The sequence below is a fragment of the Bubalus kerabau genome, chromosome 1 (genome assembly GCF_029407905.1).
Source record: "Bubalus kerabau isolate K-KA32 ecotype Philippines breed swamp buffalo chromosome 1, PCC_UOA_SB_1v2, whole genome shotgun sequence".
NCBI lineage: Eukaryota > Metazoa > Chordata > Mammalia > Artiodactyla > Bovidae > Bubalus > Bubalus kerabau.
In genome coordinates, this window is record NC_073624.1 from 138170486 (window position 1) to 138188143 (window position 17658).

Below are 17658 nucleotides of genomic sequence, written 5' to 3' on the forward strand. Positions count from 1 at the left end.
GCAGAGTCCCCAGACAGAAAATTACTCAGCACTCCTTAAACATGATGGAGAACTCTGCTTATGTACACGAAATGATGTTCAGAATATGCTAAATGAAAAAACCACACATTTCAGCTCAAGATGGTACACATTTCTGTGTACAAATAAACACACTAAATGATCAGAGAAGCTACACAGCAACCACAAAGCATGGTGAGATTAGAAGTGATTCTGGTCCTTCTCTAAAATTTGACATACCATTTTATTTGGGACAAAAACCAAAAACAAAACCTGCTCTAAACCCTCTCCTGGGTGAGGCAATCTCTGCCTGAATTTTGTGATCATTCCCCTTTTAAATAAGCTCTTTAGCTCCCCTACCAGGGTCAGTCCAGAGAGGGAGGGCACCCCCATGCTACCCAGGTGAGGGGAGGACACCTCGTGCTACCCAGGTGAGGGGAGGGGGATGGGGGATGGGGAGCTGGGGGATGGGGAACAGGGGGGCCGAGTTAAGTCTTCCATCCTACGGTGCTGTACAGAGCTACTCAAAAAGATGCCAGAGCCTTCTCGATTTTGCCCAGCAAACAGGTTAGAACAACCCGAGGCATTCTCCTATTCTGACTTTCCTAAAGAAAGAGGAAAAACACAGCCTTTCTGGGTGAATAAGTGAATCTGAAAATACTGACAATTCACTTTTCCAAAACAAACATTTGTCACAATTTAGTACTGGATGAATCTTAGCCAGCTTTAGAATGAATGGCTCATGTTCTCTAGAGCTTGAAATGCAATTTGCTTTGTGCAACAAAGGTTGGATTAGGTCCTTGTATGTTTTCAGGCAGCTTCTCCCCTGTTTGGCTGTAGGCTGGGAGGGTGGACAGTGCCTCCTATGGGGCCTCTGAGGCTTGCCGACAGCACTTTTGTCAGCGCCTGAGGCTGGTCAGAAATGGATGGGGTGAGGGCTGGGGACAAGGTGGAGTCGGATGAATGCCAAAGCCAGGCCCACGGGCAGTGTGACTAACACAACTCACCACAGGCAACACCCTTGCTAAGAATAATTTAGCCAGAAAACACTGGCATTTGGAGGGAGCCCTAAGGAGTAACATGGATGACAGCATATACTACAATGACCTTCAACATCCACCAAGGAGCGTCTGAGTACCTCACCAAACCCTCTTCTTAAACCATTAGACTAAGAAGAAATTCATTTTATTCATGTTACCTATTTCTGGGTAGTATCATTTGGTATTAACGATGAGGAAGAGAAAGATCTTTATCAAGCACCTGGGACCAGCACATCTTTTGCTGAAATGGAAAGGATCTAGGCCTTTAGCTCAGCTGTGGGGCCAGGGTAAAAACTAAGAGGCCAGGAGCCTCTTGGTGGTGCTTTACAATGAATGGGGGCACTTGAGGTCCTAGGCATATGACTAACGTGGGGGTGAACAAAGAGCTCAGCCTCTGAAACTCACAGAGACCTAAGACGGGACTTCAGAGAACCACAGGCCACTGTGCATGGCTTGCTTTGAACTGTGCTGCGATTGTACCTAAATCTCCATATAAGCGGCATCTGTTTTTTGTGGCATTTTTTGTGCCATTAACATCACAACCTCTCTTCCCCGCAGATCACCACTGAAGGAGATGGTGGGCCCGAAAGATCCCAACGTGACCAGCTGAAAAGCGACAGTCAGAAACTGGTGATCGGGTAGCACCTGAGCTGTCTGTCTAAGCATCTAAGTTGAGAAGCATCTTAATTGAACCTGTGCACACAAGCCTATTGGAGACAGGGTATTGAGCTCCTTGCTCAGAAGAACCCAGGGTCGCCTTAGTGCCAACCAGCATTGCCGCCATCCTGGGAACACAGCCCAGGCCTCCACTTGCAGACCCGGCTCCCCAGCAGGGAGAAGCTTACGGCAATATTAAAATTGAGTGGCTTCTGATGGGACCCCGGGAACATGCTTTCCAAAGGAAGGGGCAGCTCGCCAAGGTCCATGCTGTGATGCAGTGTGGTTCAGAGGGAGGGTCTGGGAACCAGGAGTGTAGGGTGCTCATACTTTCTTGTGGGGCTCGTGTGTTCACTGATTTCTCTCCACATCCTTGTTTAGATCATCTGACAGGGCTGTGATAGAAAAGTCAAAGGAGATCCGTTATATGACATCACACCTATACTTAACAATAGTGTATCACTGACACTTAAAATGCACATAATCTCACATTATGTGCATTAGCTCAATAATTTTTTTCCTTGTGTGTTCTAAAATTTCTGTAATGAATACATCTTAATTGTATAGGAAGAAAAAAACAATAAAAGTTCATATAAAAATTTGGGGAAAAAAAGGATACCTGAAAAGGGAAGTAAGAAACAACACCCACAGACAGAACAAGAGAAAAGAAAGATTGTGAGTTTGAATCCCAGGTCCTCCACCTGTTAAGAGGCACTTCAGAAAAAAGTGAACATTTAAAAACCTCAGTTTCTTCATCTGTAAAATGGGGAGAATAATGGTGGGCACCTCTCAAGACTAAGTGAGGATGAAATGAAAGAAAACTGTACCCCCCACAAAATGCTTGCCATATCCACATAAACCTATTTTTAATATATATGTATATATTTATGTGTGTATATATGTTTATGTTATACATATAATCTTAATTTCTTTTTTACTGAAATATAGTTGATTTACAAGGTTATGTTAGTTTCAGGTGTATAGCAGTGATTCAATTATTCTTTTTCAGATTCTTTCCCATACAGTTTATTACGAAATATTGAGTACAGTTCCCTGTGCTATACAGTAGGTCCTTGATGTTTATCTATTTTATATATATACTCCTAAATTCCTAATTTATCCCTCTCCCTCATTATATATAAGATTATATATTATATATAATCTTAATTACAATCTATAAATTTTTAAAAATTTCAGCTTCATCTTAGGCAATGAGGGCCAAGAAATCATGAATTTGATGTGCTAATTACATTTCTTCAACTAATACACATTAAAATAAATTCCTATTAAAACACTGTTCACCCATGCATCCTTTGTATAGCATATTTGGCAAAACATTGACATGAGGCAAAGAAACTGCTAAATGTGGTTAACCCTGAGAACCATCATTTTTTAGCAATTATCAAAATAAGGAATTTGAATATGATCCTCTCTTACTGAGCACCAGTTCCACAAAGAGTCCTTACACGGTTAATGTGGGAAATGAGAGCCAGCACACCCTCGACATATTGTACCTCCTGCCACTTCTTACGTGTAAATAAGAATAATAATCATATCTAATAGTTATGCAGTGACTCACTATGTCCTCAAACTTCCAGTTAGAGTTTCTGCAAGGATTTAATCTTCAAAATAACCACACGAGGCTGGCAGTAATGTGATCTTCATTTTACATTCAGGAGGGAAGGTGATATGACTCCAGTCGGGGTCAGGGGGTCTGACCAATGCCTGAGGAAGAAGACTCCACGTCTCTGACCCTGCAGGCCAGGGAGAATTCCTGGCAGCCTGCTCTCTGAGCAGTAGGGGCCACAATGGAGACAAGTCATTATTATCAGGTGTGAAGACCAGAGCCCATTTCTGAGCTGGCTGCAACCCCAGGCAGGAACAGATGCTATTTACAGCTGTTACATGAATCAGGTTTTAAAAATATATTTCTCCAATGTGAATTCTTAAGTGATTCAAATGTAAATCAACTATACTTCAATAAAAATTTTAATTATAAAGTAAATAAATAAAGTGATTTAAGATTTAAATAAATCCCTGTCTGTACCCACTTGAGACAGACTGCTGATATCTGAGTCACAAATTAGACCTAGACTTGTGGATTTGTTAATTTGTGCTTCTGGGTTTGCCCATCCTAGTGGGCCCATATGTAGCACTGAGATACACTGCAAAATGCCAAACATCAGCCTTCAATCATATTAAAAACTAAATAAGCCAGAAACATGTACACGAGTCTAGTGAGACTCAAGCATCAGGGTTCTTGGCCAGCCTCATCATGAAAAGGGCCACCAAAACACAACCAAGAAACAAACTCAAAACATCTGATGGATACATAATGGATTCAGTTACAGAATGTGTTGAATTGAAATGGCTAAATACACTCAGAGCTTGAAGTCATCCCAAGAACTAAGACTAGGGAAACAGATGAGCTTATCAGCTCAGAGACCACTGAGAGGGAAGCAGTATTTCTAAGGTGAGGATGGTTGGGTAAAAGTAAGGACAGATGAAGATACATTCTGGATGAATGAATCTGATAAGCTACCAAATGGCACAAGGTTGGCACTCCCAGCAGGATTTTATGTGCCAGCTTCTGTAGATAGTCACCGGAAACATCAGGGAGTTTACAGGCGTGAGGAGTTTATCATGGTGAAAGCAAGGCTGGGCTCCAAGGCAAGCACCCTGCAGATCCCAAGGGGCGGTTTGCCATCAAGGCTAAAAACATTGGCTACAGTTTCAGAAACACCTAGATCAAGTCAATTCTTTGGCAGATGTGTGACTTGGGATACATTATTCAATGTTTCTCAATCTCAGCTTCCCCATCTTTTTCAAGTGAAAATGACATCAGTATCTACCTCACAAACTATTAGAAGGATTTTTAAAAACATAAGGAACCTCAAGTGCTTTGTATAGTGCCTAGGGAAGGGGGCATAATAACTCATCAATGACATAGAACTCATAAATGACAGTTGTTGTTGGTATTTACAACGGTATCTTTGACCTAGTTAGGAAACTGAAGAGGTGAGCCAGAGGGGAAATGAGTTTGGTTCTGGATGCACTGAGTTAGGAGGCACTTTTGATCATCCAGGGAGAGGTGGCCAGCAGGCCCTATACACGCAAAGGGAGGCGCACAGGAGACATATTCTACCTGGATCTGACCTCAGTGTGCACTTCACCATTTAGACCGTGCTTCTGGAGTAGGGGGCGGGGTAGAGAGCATCATTTTTATTTTGAAGGAGCCAATTACTGACTTCAATTCCAATGAACCACCAGTAGATTTGGGCACTCCATCAGCTGAGCAATGAGAAATTCCAAAATCCTTCCTGAAAACCAGAAAATTACATTGATCAAGAAGCCTCAGCTCAGATCTAAACTTATTCCTTGCCTCTGCATTTTTGGTTGCAACTTCTTAGTTAAATTTCCATCAATTAAAACTGAAAAGAAGCATGCACCCCAGTGATCATTGCAGCACTGTTTATAATAACCAGGAGATGAAAGCAAGCTAAAGGTCCATCGGCAGAGGAATGGATAGGAAGGTATAGTACACATATACAATGGAATATTACTCAGCCATAAAAAGATTGAAGTAATGCCATTTGCAGCAACATGGATGGACCTAGAGAGTGTCATATTCTCAGAAAGACAAGTATCATATGATATTGCTTATACAGAATCTAAAAGACTGATACAAATGAACTTATTTACAAAACAAAATAGTCTCACAGATGTAGAAAACAAAACTAAGGGGGAAAAAAGGCGAGGGATAAATTGTGAGATTGGGATGAACATATACATAGTACTATATATAAAATGTGCTTAGTCACTTCAATCACGTCTGACTCTTTGTGACCCTATGGACTGTAGTCTGCCAGGCTCCTTTGTCCATGGGATTCTCCAGGCAAGAATACTGGAGTGGGTTGCCATGTCCTCCTCCAGGGGATCTTTCTGACCCAGGGATCAAACCCAGGTCTCTCATGTCTCCTGTACTGGCACTTAACCACTAGCCCATAGCTACCTGGGAAGCCCATAGATAACTAATGGGAACCTACTGTATAGCACAGAGAACTCTACACAGTACTCTGTAATGCCCTATATGGGAAAAGAATCTAAGAAAGAGTGGATATATCTTTATGTATAACTGACTCACTTTGCTATACAACAGAAACTAACATGACATTGTAAATCAAACATACTCCAATAAAAATTAATTTAAAAACATTTCCATCAGTAAATAGTAACCCACGTTTTAGGTTTTTTAGTAGTTCTTGAGATAAATTTAATACTATCACTCCTGTTCCCTAGAGAATTATGAAAAGACAATTCTGGAATATTGTTTTCTTGAGTGACTGCTATTATATCTAATATATGCAACACTTTTTGCCAAGTACACATAACGCTGAAGTACATAAATCTTCAGGGTACTGTCACCAATTACTTTAGAAATCCTGTAACTTACATGCACCCTGATAAGACACTGTTATAGTTCTTTTTAAGTCTTTTCACTGTTTAAATGGTAAAAAATGAGGACTAAATGACCTCCAGTTTAAAAAAGGTAGTATCAACAAAGGCCCAAGCAAAGGAAAATCACACTGTCATTCTGCTAATATGTTGTTTACGGCATCATTTTGGGAGGTATAAACAGTTTGAACTCACCCAAATTTTCGGTATTAGAGTAATATTCAACAAATTTAAATGTCTAGATGAATTTCAATAAATATCTTAAATATGCTTTCATTGCACACGGTAACTGGCTTAGCAAAGGAAAGTACCCCAACTAGACTGAATGGAGACACAGGAAGACAAAGCCGTAAGGTAGTACCTGAGAAAAAGGAGCAGCCAGAAAGTTGTGGAGGAAGAAAAAGAAGAAAACCAAAGGCACTATCTCTGGAAAAGGAAATGACAACCACTCTAATATTCTTGTCTGGGAAATCCCATGGACAGAGGAGCCTGTGGGCTATAGTCCACCCACAGGGTTGCAAAGACTCGGACACGACTTAGCCCACACAGCACAGACACCATGCTGCCGGGTGGGTGCGAAGGCAGGCAAGGCAGGGTGACAAGGGCTCAGTTCATTCTGCAGTGGAAGTAAACGTCTAGCCTGAGGCAGCCTGAGGTCTTTGGATGTTAGTGACTTCTGCCCGAACTCAGAACTGTGCTGCGGGCTACGGCAGCAGGACCCACCCTGAGGACAAGGTCAGACTGCCAGATTTCTGTCATGTTGAGAAATGGAAGAAGTCCATACTTTGCGTTGTTCTGGAGAACACCTGAGGCAGGGATCATTCATATTTTTGGAAGCAGCTTCTATACAGCACCAAACCAAATATACAATTTGGGGAGAAGAGAAGAAATGACCTTCTAGACAAGTCTAACCAAGGGACTCAATGAATGTTTTCACTTTCTTCTGATTATTCAAGATTTAACTTCGTCACCTATATGCATACTGTCAAAGAACCACTGAGAAATAATCAAGGGAAATGGCTGATGAACAGGGTCTAACCTCTGAAAACATCTTTTCCCTTCCATGTGTCACAAAAGTGGAGCCAAGTGCTCAGCTAAGCTGTGGGGGGCAGGGGAGGGGGGAAGACAAAGAGCAAATAACACCTGTGAGTATCCAAGATTCAGAAGCATCCTCCTGGTACATGGAGAAAGCTGGGTGCTGGAATGCTGATCATTTCTCAGCCTAAACAGCTGTCCGCATCTTCTAGCTGATTCCTGAACAACTGAACACCTCAATGGGACAGCAGATAAAAATCTGCAGTTAAGGCAGCAAGACCCATTTTCAAAAGAAGGTTCTAATTAATGAGCCGATGTGCTTTGAAAAGCAAAAGGAAATTATATACAAGGCAAACAGGAAGACTACAGGAAGAAATTCCAACCTTCAAAGCACATTGTATCTTCATTGGCTAATTCAATGTCAGTAATGAAAAATTAAGTCAAAAAAGTTGTATCTGCAGTTCCTCCACAGAGACACAGAAAAGTATGATTCTAGGGAACTGGAAGAGACAGAAGAGGTTGTCCACCTTGGGCTTGGGGGTTGTTCAGAGCACTGTCAGATACTGAGCATCTAGGCAAACTGTCTGATCTCTTCCAGACTATTCTTCATAAGCATGACAGAATGAATAAGCAGGGAGGAGGCTTTTAAAATGACTATAACATATGAGAAATGATGTGCAGGGGAAAAGGGGGCCTATGACAACTCTCTGTACTGTATGCTCAATTTTCTATAAACCTAAAACCTCTTAAAAATAAAATCTATTACTTAAAAATCTAACACATGTATAAGTGCACTGATTAAAAGTCTAGGCTCTGCAGTCAGAGTCCTAAGCTTGGTCTGAGATGCCACTTGTTCAGAGTTATTATGTCCTTGGCCAGATGAGCCTCTTCAAAACTCAGATTCTCTGTCAACAGTATAGTGAGGATAAATGGGACAAAAACATGCATTCACCACAGTTCTTGGCCTGGATTTAAAGTTGAACTTAAAATTTTTTAAAAATAATTACCTGATGGTTCAGGCTGCGGGATTTTTATTTATAAGGCTGTCAGTTAATTATAGAAATGGCTATCAGATAATTATATTGTCATCTATGAGTTTTGAAATCATTTTTAAAAATGCTTCATTTGGAAAACAAGGATTATTGTGAAGCTCCCTGTTTCAGAGACTATGAAGATGGTGATAAAAGCATCAGAGAACATTCATTAACAGTAAAGATCTTTTTTAGCCAAGTTATGCCATAGGTAGCACAGGATAGATTTTATGGTAATGAATGTAGTTTCAACTTTAATAAGAGGTAATTATTCAACCATCAGCTCTTGATTCCCTTAAGCAAAAGGTATTTATGACAGATTAATGCTGTCATGGGAGAAGGAAATGGCAACCCACTCCAGTGTTCTTGCCTGGAGAATCCCAGGGACGGGGAGCCTGGTGGGCTGCCGTCTATGGGGTCGCACAGAATCGGACACAACTGAAGCGACTTAGCAGTAACAATACTGTCATAAATACCTTTTGCTTAAGGGAACTAGTACAATGTCAATCAGATGCAGGACTCGAGAGAGGACCCAGGGAATAAACAGTGCTAAATGTCATTTTCACACCTTGCAAGTCATCAGCAATTATAATAAAGTAGACATTTAAAGACAAATGCAAGCATTATCAACTGGAGGGAAGGTGATATAAGCTCTGAATGGGCAGCTTTTTAAATAATGATCACTGACATTTATTGAGCATTTACCACGGGTGATATGCTAAAAACCTGATATGTATTATGCTATGTCATCCTCATAATAATCCTAAGAGGTAGACAGTATCCTTTTTCCCTTTTCAAAGAAAAGGAAGCTGAGGCACAGAGGTCAAATAACCTGTTCAAGATTACCCAACAAGCATATCAAGTTCTACAAAGAGCTATGTTTCTGAGCAAGACAGAGCCAATGAATACAATCCATTTGGGCTTTCAAGAAGTCTATGGCATGGTGTTCATACCAAAAGTTATTTAAAAACAAAACCAAATGATGATTGGGCTAAATGTTTTGTAATGGATAAAAAATTCACTTACCAATAGGCCCCAAAGAACAGGGTTGAATTAGTATCTTTATGAGAGGCATGTCAGTACTAATCCTTGCTGATGGATCCTGAATTAATCTTTTTCATGTTTCAAAAACAACACAGAAGTAAAAATAGAGTTGTGAGTCTGAGTTTGCAGATGATGTTAGTATTTTTCAAAGAGTAAAATGCAAAGCAACCACAGAAGCAGCTCACACACCAGGAGGAACATCAATAGTGGCAGATGATCCTCAGTGTGGGCCAGTGAAGAAAGCTAACCCATCTACACTTAACAGATGATCAGCAGTAAACTATTAGTTTGGTAGAAAATGGGATTTTTGGAGCTTTTATCGACTATAAGATATGACAAAAAGGTCAAGAAAACAATGTACATTTCTAGGAAGAGTATGGAAAGCAATCCAACAACCATAAATATTTTTTGAATAGTTGATGAAACTCTCCCACTCCCCATATTTTTAGGTATTAATTCTTTTTTTATTTAGGTCATCATAGTTTCATGGGTAGTTGTGAGAAATTGTAGACGTATCCCTTGTACACTTTGCCCAATTTCCCCCGATTGTATCATTTGGCAAAAGTATAGTACCTGTGCCCATATGTACAAATAAAATTCTACTATTTCATTTAATCTGGAAAACACTATGTGGGTCAGGTAAACACACCTGAGAAAGGCAAGGGGGTCCAGAGATGGTTAAGATCAGAGGAGCTGAAATGACCATAGGAACAGAGGGGCTACAGTGGTTAATCAACTACAAATCTAGATGCTTTTATTCTAGCAAAAAGCATATTAGTTATACAGTGTGTACCTAGGCTGCCTTTGGGCTCAACTTCAAATTTAAGAATATTAGAACTATGTGGACTTTATATTTAGGTAGCATGGCATCATGTGAAACACTAAGACCATGGAGTCTGATTGGGGAAATTTCCCCACTCCTCCCCTTTCCTCCGCACCCGCTACCACTCACTGCTGTGGGACCGCCTACGAGTTATATTCAGTCTCCAAGTTCATTTCCTCATCTTTCATCTGGGGATAATAATGCCTCCCAGGGTGGTTGTGGCGATAAAGTAAGAAAATTCATGCACAATGCCTGGTGCAAAACAAGAGGTCATTGTTAGCCGAGGTTGATATTATTCATTTAAAGACCTTCAAAGCAGAGTTTCTAAACTCTGGCACGCTTGACATTTTGGACCAGACGACAATTTGCTGGGGCAGTGCCGGGGTCATGGCTTGTCTTATACATTGAAGGATGTTCAGCAGGACCTCTGGACTCAACCCACTAGATGCCAGTGGCACTCACACTCCAGCTATGACACCAAAACAATATCTCCAGATGTTGCTGAATGTCCCGAAGGCGGGGGTCAGAGTGTGGGAGGGGGGTGAAAACCACTGTTTTAAAGGACCCAGCTTAGAACAAGAAGAAGAAGAACTACTCTCTACAGTGATTGCCACTTTCTAGTTAGAGCACATCAGTGCTACATACTAAAGAACATGAAAAGGTTCAAGAAGGATTTAGAAATAACACACAAACACAAACTCAGTGTATGAAGTTTCTGAAAGATATTAGGAGTTCTGGGCACTTCTGAGGTTGAGATCTTGAAGACTCCCTCATACTGACTTTCAAAGACTATTTCTGGGGGCTGCTGCCAGATAGGATGGAACAGTATGTGGATAATCAGACCCACCTCATGGGAGACCTGAGGTGCTCCCTGTTCCTGAAATCCAATTATAAACTTCACCTGCAGCAATAACAACTTCCATGGTGCCCTTGCAGGAATATTGAGTTCCACAAAGTGTTCCCGACTCTCCCTAAACATCAGAATCATCAACAGGAGCTTTGCAAACACGGAGATTTTCAGGACTCATCTCTACACTTTAATATTGTATCTTATGGTGGACAGCCCAGACAACTGTACATTTAATAAGCCCTGCCAAGTGAGAATGTCTGGTCAAATAGACAGTGTCTTGAAATATGACAGAGAAGGTCAGGTTCTCTTTGACTCTGCCCCATTTCAACTCTAACATTAGGAAGAAACCTGCAGACCATGCAGGATTCTTTTGGGAATAATTACAGACTGTACCCAGATATAGGTTTCCCAGGTGGCGCAGTGGTCAAGAATCTGCCTGCCAATGCAGGAGACACCAGAGATGCAGGTTCAGTCTTCATGTCGGGAAGACCCCCTGTAGTAGGAAATGTCAACCAACTCTAGTATTCTTGCCTGGAAAATTCTATGGACAAAGGAGCCTGGCAGGCCACAGTCTATGGGGTCACAAAGAGTTGGATACGACTGAGCACCCAGCAGCAGAAGCAGCACCTAGATATACGACATGAGCATTGTCTAACAATCAACATTAGCAACAAGGCTCTTGGCCAAATGAAAATTTCAACTTGAAAATCAAGATTTTAGAATAAAATAGTTAATTATGTATTGCTTTGGAATTTCTTTTTGGCCAAGCATGCAAGATCTTAGTTCCTCAAGCAGGGATCAAACCTGTGTCTCTTGCAGTGAAAGCATGGAAGCTTAACCACTAGACCACCAGGGATGTCCCTGCAACTATTGCTTCTAGTAGTAAGTCTCCAGTGATAGCTTACACTAAAAACTCCATCACCTGTGCTCAAACAGAACAGGCATTACTATACGTAGTCATGTGGAACAATGCCAAACGGTCCTTCTACACATGTTGAAAATGATGAGAAGCTGAAAAGACAATCCTCGTTCCATTTTCCAATCACCACCACCAGAACAGGAGCTTTTTAATGTCCGGTGGAAACGTCTGCTTCAACTGTTAAGAGGCTATTGATTCAGTTAGAGGGATCTGGGGCCTTAGTACCATGTGGCTTTCCATCTCACACTATGCAGTTTGCTGCACACAGGCAGGGTGGCCAACTGTCCTGGATTGCCCGGAACAGAGGGTCCCCCAGCACGTGGGACTTTTAGTGCTAAAACCGGGGCAGTCGGTGACCCTCTGCACAGCCCTGGCGCTGCCCTGAAGCTGGCAAGCACTCTATCACTTTTTTCTAAACATCGTTACCTCCCTCAGATCTGTCCCCATCCTGCCCATCTCGAGCTCCAGCTTGAGCACCTTTCTCCTCCTGAAGTAAACGCACTGAGCCCACTGCTCACAGACCCTGCGAATCCATGTGGTCTGTAAGCTTCTTCCTGTTGATGAAACCAAGTCAAAGAGAACCTAAGAGAACCTGACCTTTTCGCTCTCATAATTTAAGATACTGCCCACTTAAATAGTGGCTTCCAGTACTTGAAAACGTTAACGCAATACAAAGACTCTAGGACTTCGAACCCTAGAGTGTCTAGTGATGAAGACTGAGAAACCCTAGGTATAAAGGCTTTCCTGGTAACTGTGATGTGCGGGAAGGTTCACTAACACTCTCTAGAACACAGTGCCCCTTCAGGGTGTCATAAAATCTGCTCTTGCTGCAAGTGCAGTTTGTAATTGTATTTCTACAACAGGGACCATCTCAGATATTTTGCTAGATGAGACGAATCTTTGTATTCTGTAAATTCAAGTTAAAACTCAATATTTTGATTTAAGGTCAAAGACATAAAGAACACAAAATTTTGTTCAGACTATCATTTTGGATAGCCCTCTGTAAATGTTAAACAACTTTAGGGAATTGTCTGGAGGCCCATGGATTAGGACTCCACGCTCTCACTGCTGAGGGCCCAAGCAACCCCTGATCGGGGAAATAAAATCCCACAAGCCACATGGTGCAGCCAAAAAAGTAAATAAATTTAACTTTGATGTTTAAAATAAACAAACAACTTAAGTCATGCCTTAAATCAAATTTAAAGTAAGATTGAAACCAATATAAATCACAACGCTTTATATTTGTGAATGTTTGATTTGAAAGGTTAATTAGTTGCCTATTACATCCAGATATTTCTATAAAAATCACTTGCTGGATTTTGTCCTTGTTATACCAAATATTAACATCAACTATTACTAATCCTATATTTGCAGACATCTAAGGCTCAGGGCTAGATTCTAGACTTTAAGAGAAAAATATTATTTAAGTTTCCATAATCTTTGATAGACTTATGGCATCTGTGCTCATCGATGCTATAACACTATCATCGGGGCTTTAGGCATGCACACAACTACAGTTTTCAGGAGTTCAGAGATCACTCCAGAAACCCAGTCATAGGCCCAGAGTGAAGAACTGCTGATCTAACATGAACATCAATTTCTCCCTTCTGAGTGGCACGTGGACTAGAACATGTATAGCCTTCCTATAAGAGTGTGTCTTGGAAGCCAGTGAGACCACCACCCCATAAATTGAACTGTGAAAGCCTCTTTCAAATGCTCATCACTTTGGCAACATTCTTACCACATCAAGAGACTCCTTACTTCCCTGAAAACATCTAGTAAGTGATTTCTAGATTGTATCAAAGGGATTTTTAAAAAAATAAAATTAGAGAGAAGCATGTGCCAAGGTCCAATACAGTGGCTGGGACTTCACCTTCCCTGCATTGATTCCCACGCAGTCGATTTAGCTAAACGAGACTCCTTATTTATAAGCTCTGCAAAGGCCAAAAACATCAAGATGGCAAGATGGATTTTATCTTTGCAAACTTGCAGGAGCTGTCCCTGCCCAGTGTGTGTGTATGCACCCACAAGTGCTCGCACACACACACACACACCCCAACACACAGAGTGGAACTTTTCTGTTTCATACACTCTCTTGGAAGGAGTGGAATATCTCAGATTCACCTACATTTTAGAAAATCCAATGTCCAGCCCACAAGGCTCCTCTGTAAGGAAGCTTCTGCCCATTTCTGTTATTTGACACCTAAGATGGAATATGCTGATGGCTCCTTTATATGGGCAATGTCCACATAAATGCAGGGGTTGTGGTTTAGTCATTAAGTCCTTTCTGACTCTTGGGACCCCATGGACTATAGCCCGCCACTATAATCCTCTGTCCATGGGATTTTCCAGGCAAGAATACTGGGGTGGGTTGCCATTTCTTACTCCAGGGGATCTTCCCGACCTAGGGATCGAACCCTGGTCTCCTGCATTGCAGGTAGATTCTTTACTGACTGAGCCAACCAGGGTACATATCTTTATTTAATAAAGAATGTATTAATAAGTTGATTCAAAATCCTCTCCATCAAGAATGAGAAAATATAAAACTACTACCAACCTTTGGAAAAAATAAGATACATTTACACACCAAAGTCATGATAAAATATATATATTATACACACACACACACATACATACATACATATATCCAACATGCAACAAATATTATATTGAACAGTCCTTATCAGATACTTGTGAACATCAGATAATTCAAAAATTAACTTGTATTTGGCTTGGGACTTCTTTCTGTGTTTCTATGTGGCTTGTTTACAGAGAGTGGAACTGGGGGTTGGTGGAAGAAGAAGGGCATTGTCTAATCATTTGACTCAAATCCCTAATTGTCTCAGCATTGGCTCTTGACCAATTTTACTTGCATCTCATCCAAACACAATGGCTAACAGAGCCGAGGAGCTCACCACATAACAAGACAACCAGCTGGCCACCTATATACATAGGGAAATAATTTATCACTTACAAGTAGGGTCACACTAGGCCTCAGTGTCCTTACTATGAATAGTATTATTTCACAGGTTTAAGGGTTTAAATTAATAACTATGAAGTTTACAACAGTGCTTGGGCATAGAAAGTCTTCGACAATAAATAGTGGCTACTCCTACTAGCTATTATTAGCCACTAATACATATCTAAACACTGAAGATGACTGTTTTGCCTACTTAGGCTACGTGGGTCTGATTTAAACAGTAAGGTCTTCGATGCACCATTGCTAATGGTATTGAAATACATTACCTTTGTAAATCTTTTCCTTCCATTCCTAGAGATAAAGGACATCTCATGAAGCAAGCTCACCCAAACCTATTTCTACCATCCAAGCAGAAACCAGTCTGCAAACCTCTGACCCACTGGTGTTATAAAAGATATGCTGTGCTCTCATTTCTACTCATGTAAATTTACTATTTCTTTCCCACTGAAGTCTTCCTGGGAGCATCTGTTCAACTTCTGCTTGCTAGCCAACCTACTATATGCGAGAGTAAAACCAGAGAAACTAACAGACAAATGAGACCCAAGTTTGAGACTTTTCAAAACAAAAATTAATGCTTAAAAAAAAAAAAAAAGAGAGAGAGAGACAGAACAAGACACTATAGGATTAGAAGAAGCCACACCATTCACCTCCACCTTCCCAGGGTTGATGAATCACCCAACAAGCAATGTTAAAACTCCCCTAGCCCCTCAAAAATATTGAGAGTCTCAACACAGCCCAGATTATCTACCAGTGATATAAACAAACCACGTGTGTATCACAGGACTCCAAATAGGAAAATGAAGACATATGATGGGTGCCTTTTCACCTGACACCATCTCTGGGGACTCTGGTCCCCAGCTAGAGAGAAAGATCTAGATTCCAGCACGTCTTAACTCCCCCTGCTCCCTGTCATTTCCCCAGTGCACCAGGCACTGCTTCCCACAGGAGCCAGGTTCAGGGGAAGCAGCAAGGGGTGAAACTATCCTGAGAGCACAGATGAAGACCCCGAGCCCAGCCTCTTACCTGCGGCCCCTGCCCCTTCGGCAGCTACACTCTGGGTGGACACTGGGGCTGGGTCCTTGACTCCGTGCACCTGCGTAGCTTCTTCCTGGTGTGTCAAAAAGGCAGAGCACAGATCAGTTTCCACGGCTTGGAGCTTCAGCAAGGAATTCTGCCAGCAGAAGCAGAACATCGGGCTGGCTCAGTTAGATGCTAACGCAATGCTGGGTCTGCAGCTTCCTTCCCCAGCACCCGGCCAGAAAGGGGTCTCGGGCAGAACTGGCTGTACCAGAGGCAGAGGCGCGTTACTCCACAGGCAGTCTCAGTTTCTGTTTTATATAAATCTAACGTATATTGATTATCTGTGACACATGGGACTGGTGATTTCGTCAGCAAGAGACGCTGCACCCAGAGGGCCAATCTGAGAAGGTATCTGCTTCCCGGGTGCCTGAGCCTTTACGCTTTCCAAGTGTTTCATTCACGGTGCTGACATCAGGAGCGGATGACATTAGCCCCTCCCCAGCTACCATTCATAAAAGCCAGCATCCCTCCCCTGCAAAGCCTGCAGCAGCCCGCAGTGCACAAAGAGTTACTGCTGCAGAGGCCGCCTGGCAGCTGGGAGGTGCTTCAGGGCTCCCTTTTCTGCATCTGCATGTGGGCTGTGTGCCTGTGTCTGGGGGGCAGGGTCTATGTGTGCGAGTGTACGTGTGACTTCTCAAGTTACTTTTCTCACATGGAATGGCTACGGCCGCCTGCTGTCAGGACAGAGGGCAGGGATGGACGGAGATGATGACCTTGGTCCCTCAGTCTGACCCCGCCGCTGAGGGTGAAGCGATTCATCATTTGTAACTCCCAGCCAACCTCCCCCATCCCCAGCTTCACTTCTCATTTTAAATTCCTCCCGTGTTTCCTAATAAGAGCAAAGTCACACAGACTGACGAACGTATCCTGCCATGATGCAGATGCTGGGCAAACCCGGTCCCCCAGCAGGTGAAAGTGAGTCACGCCGAGTGCCTGACTGGGTCCTCTTCCCTGCAACGGCCTCAGAGCTCCTCCACCCACCAGGGTCTTCCGCCTACCAGGTTCCCAGCAGAGGTCGGTGGGGGGCAGGGGGCGCTACCTGGAGTAGAGCCACGGGTTCCCCCCATTATGACCCAACATATACATGCACACACACACATACACACATGCTCCTACCTCCTCTGTATAACTTAGTCCCCACACACCCTCATAATGCCACTTTCTACTCCAGACACACACCCCAGTCCTATATATACCCTTGCACTCTATTATACACATACTCCGGCTCCCTACCCTATGCACACCTTCACCGGCCTTCTCCACACCCTCATGCCCAAGTCTCCATCTTCACACTCTACTCCACACATAGGTTACAGCTAAATATCCCACCTCCACCCATACACACGCTCATCCCTCCCCCACAGTCCCTTTATCCCCACCCCCCCCCAACACCAACACCCTACTTTATGTACACCCCTACATACAACCTCATCCTCAGCTCCCACTCACGCATCCTGTCCTCACCCCTCGTCCCCAGACAGCCTGATTCCTTACCCCACATAAATGCCAACCCCCACACCTCCTCACACCCAACCCCTTTCTGCATACATTCGCTCATCCTTCTGTTGATGTGAGTAAATATGAACCCACCGCTGTGTTTTAAAAAGCTGCTCCCTGAGGGACTTCCCTGGTGGTCCAGTGGCTAAGACTCCTCATTCCCAATGCAGGGGCCCAGGTTCAATACCTGATCTGGGAGCTAGATCCCACATGCCACAGCTAACGATGTCAACCCGCCACAAAGAAGATG

At 42.6% G+C, this 17658-nt stretch overlaps 1 protein-coding gene across 7 annotated transcripts in view; it reads right to left on the reverse strand.

The window, feature by feature from the left end:
* The window catches only part of FAM13C (family with sequence similarity 13 member C), a 154666-nt gene that overhangs the window by 37436 nt on the left and 99572 nt on the right, over positions 1 to 17658 (reverse strand). For all 7 annotated transcript variants that reach the window (XM_055589569.1, XM_055589576.1, XM_055589590.1 and 4 more), the window contains one exon: positions 15855 to 15939. In XM_055589569.1, coding sequence (XP_055445544.1) covers positions 15855 to 15939 — 85 coding nt within the window. The remainder of the gene's footprint in view (positions 1 to 15854; positions 15940 to 17658) is intronic.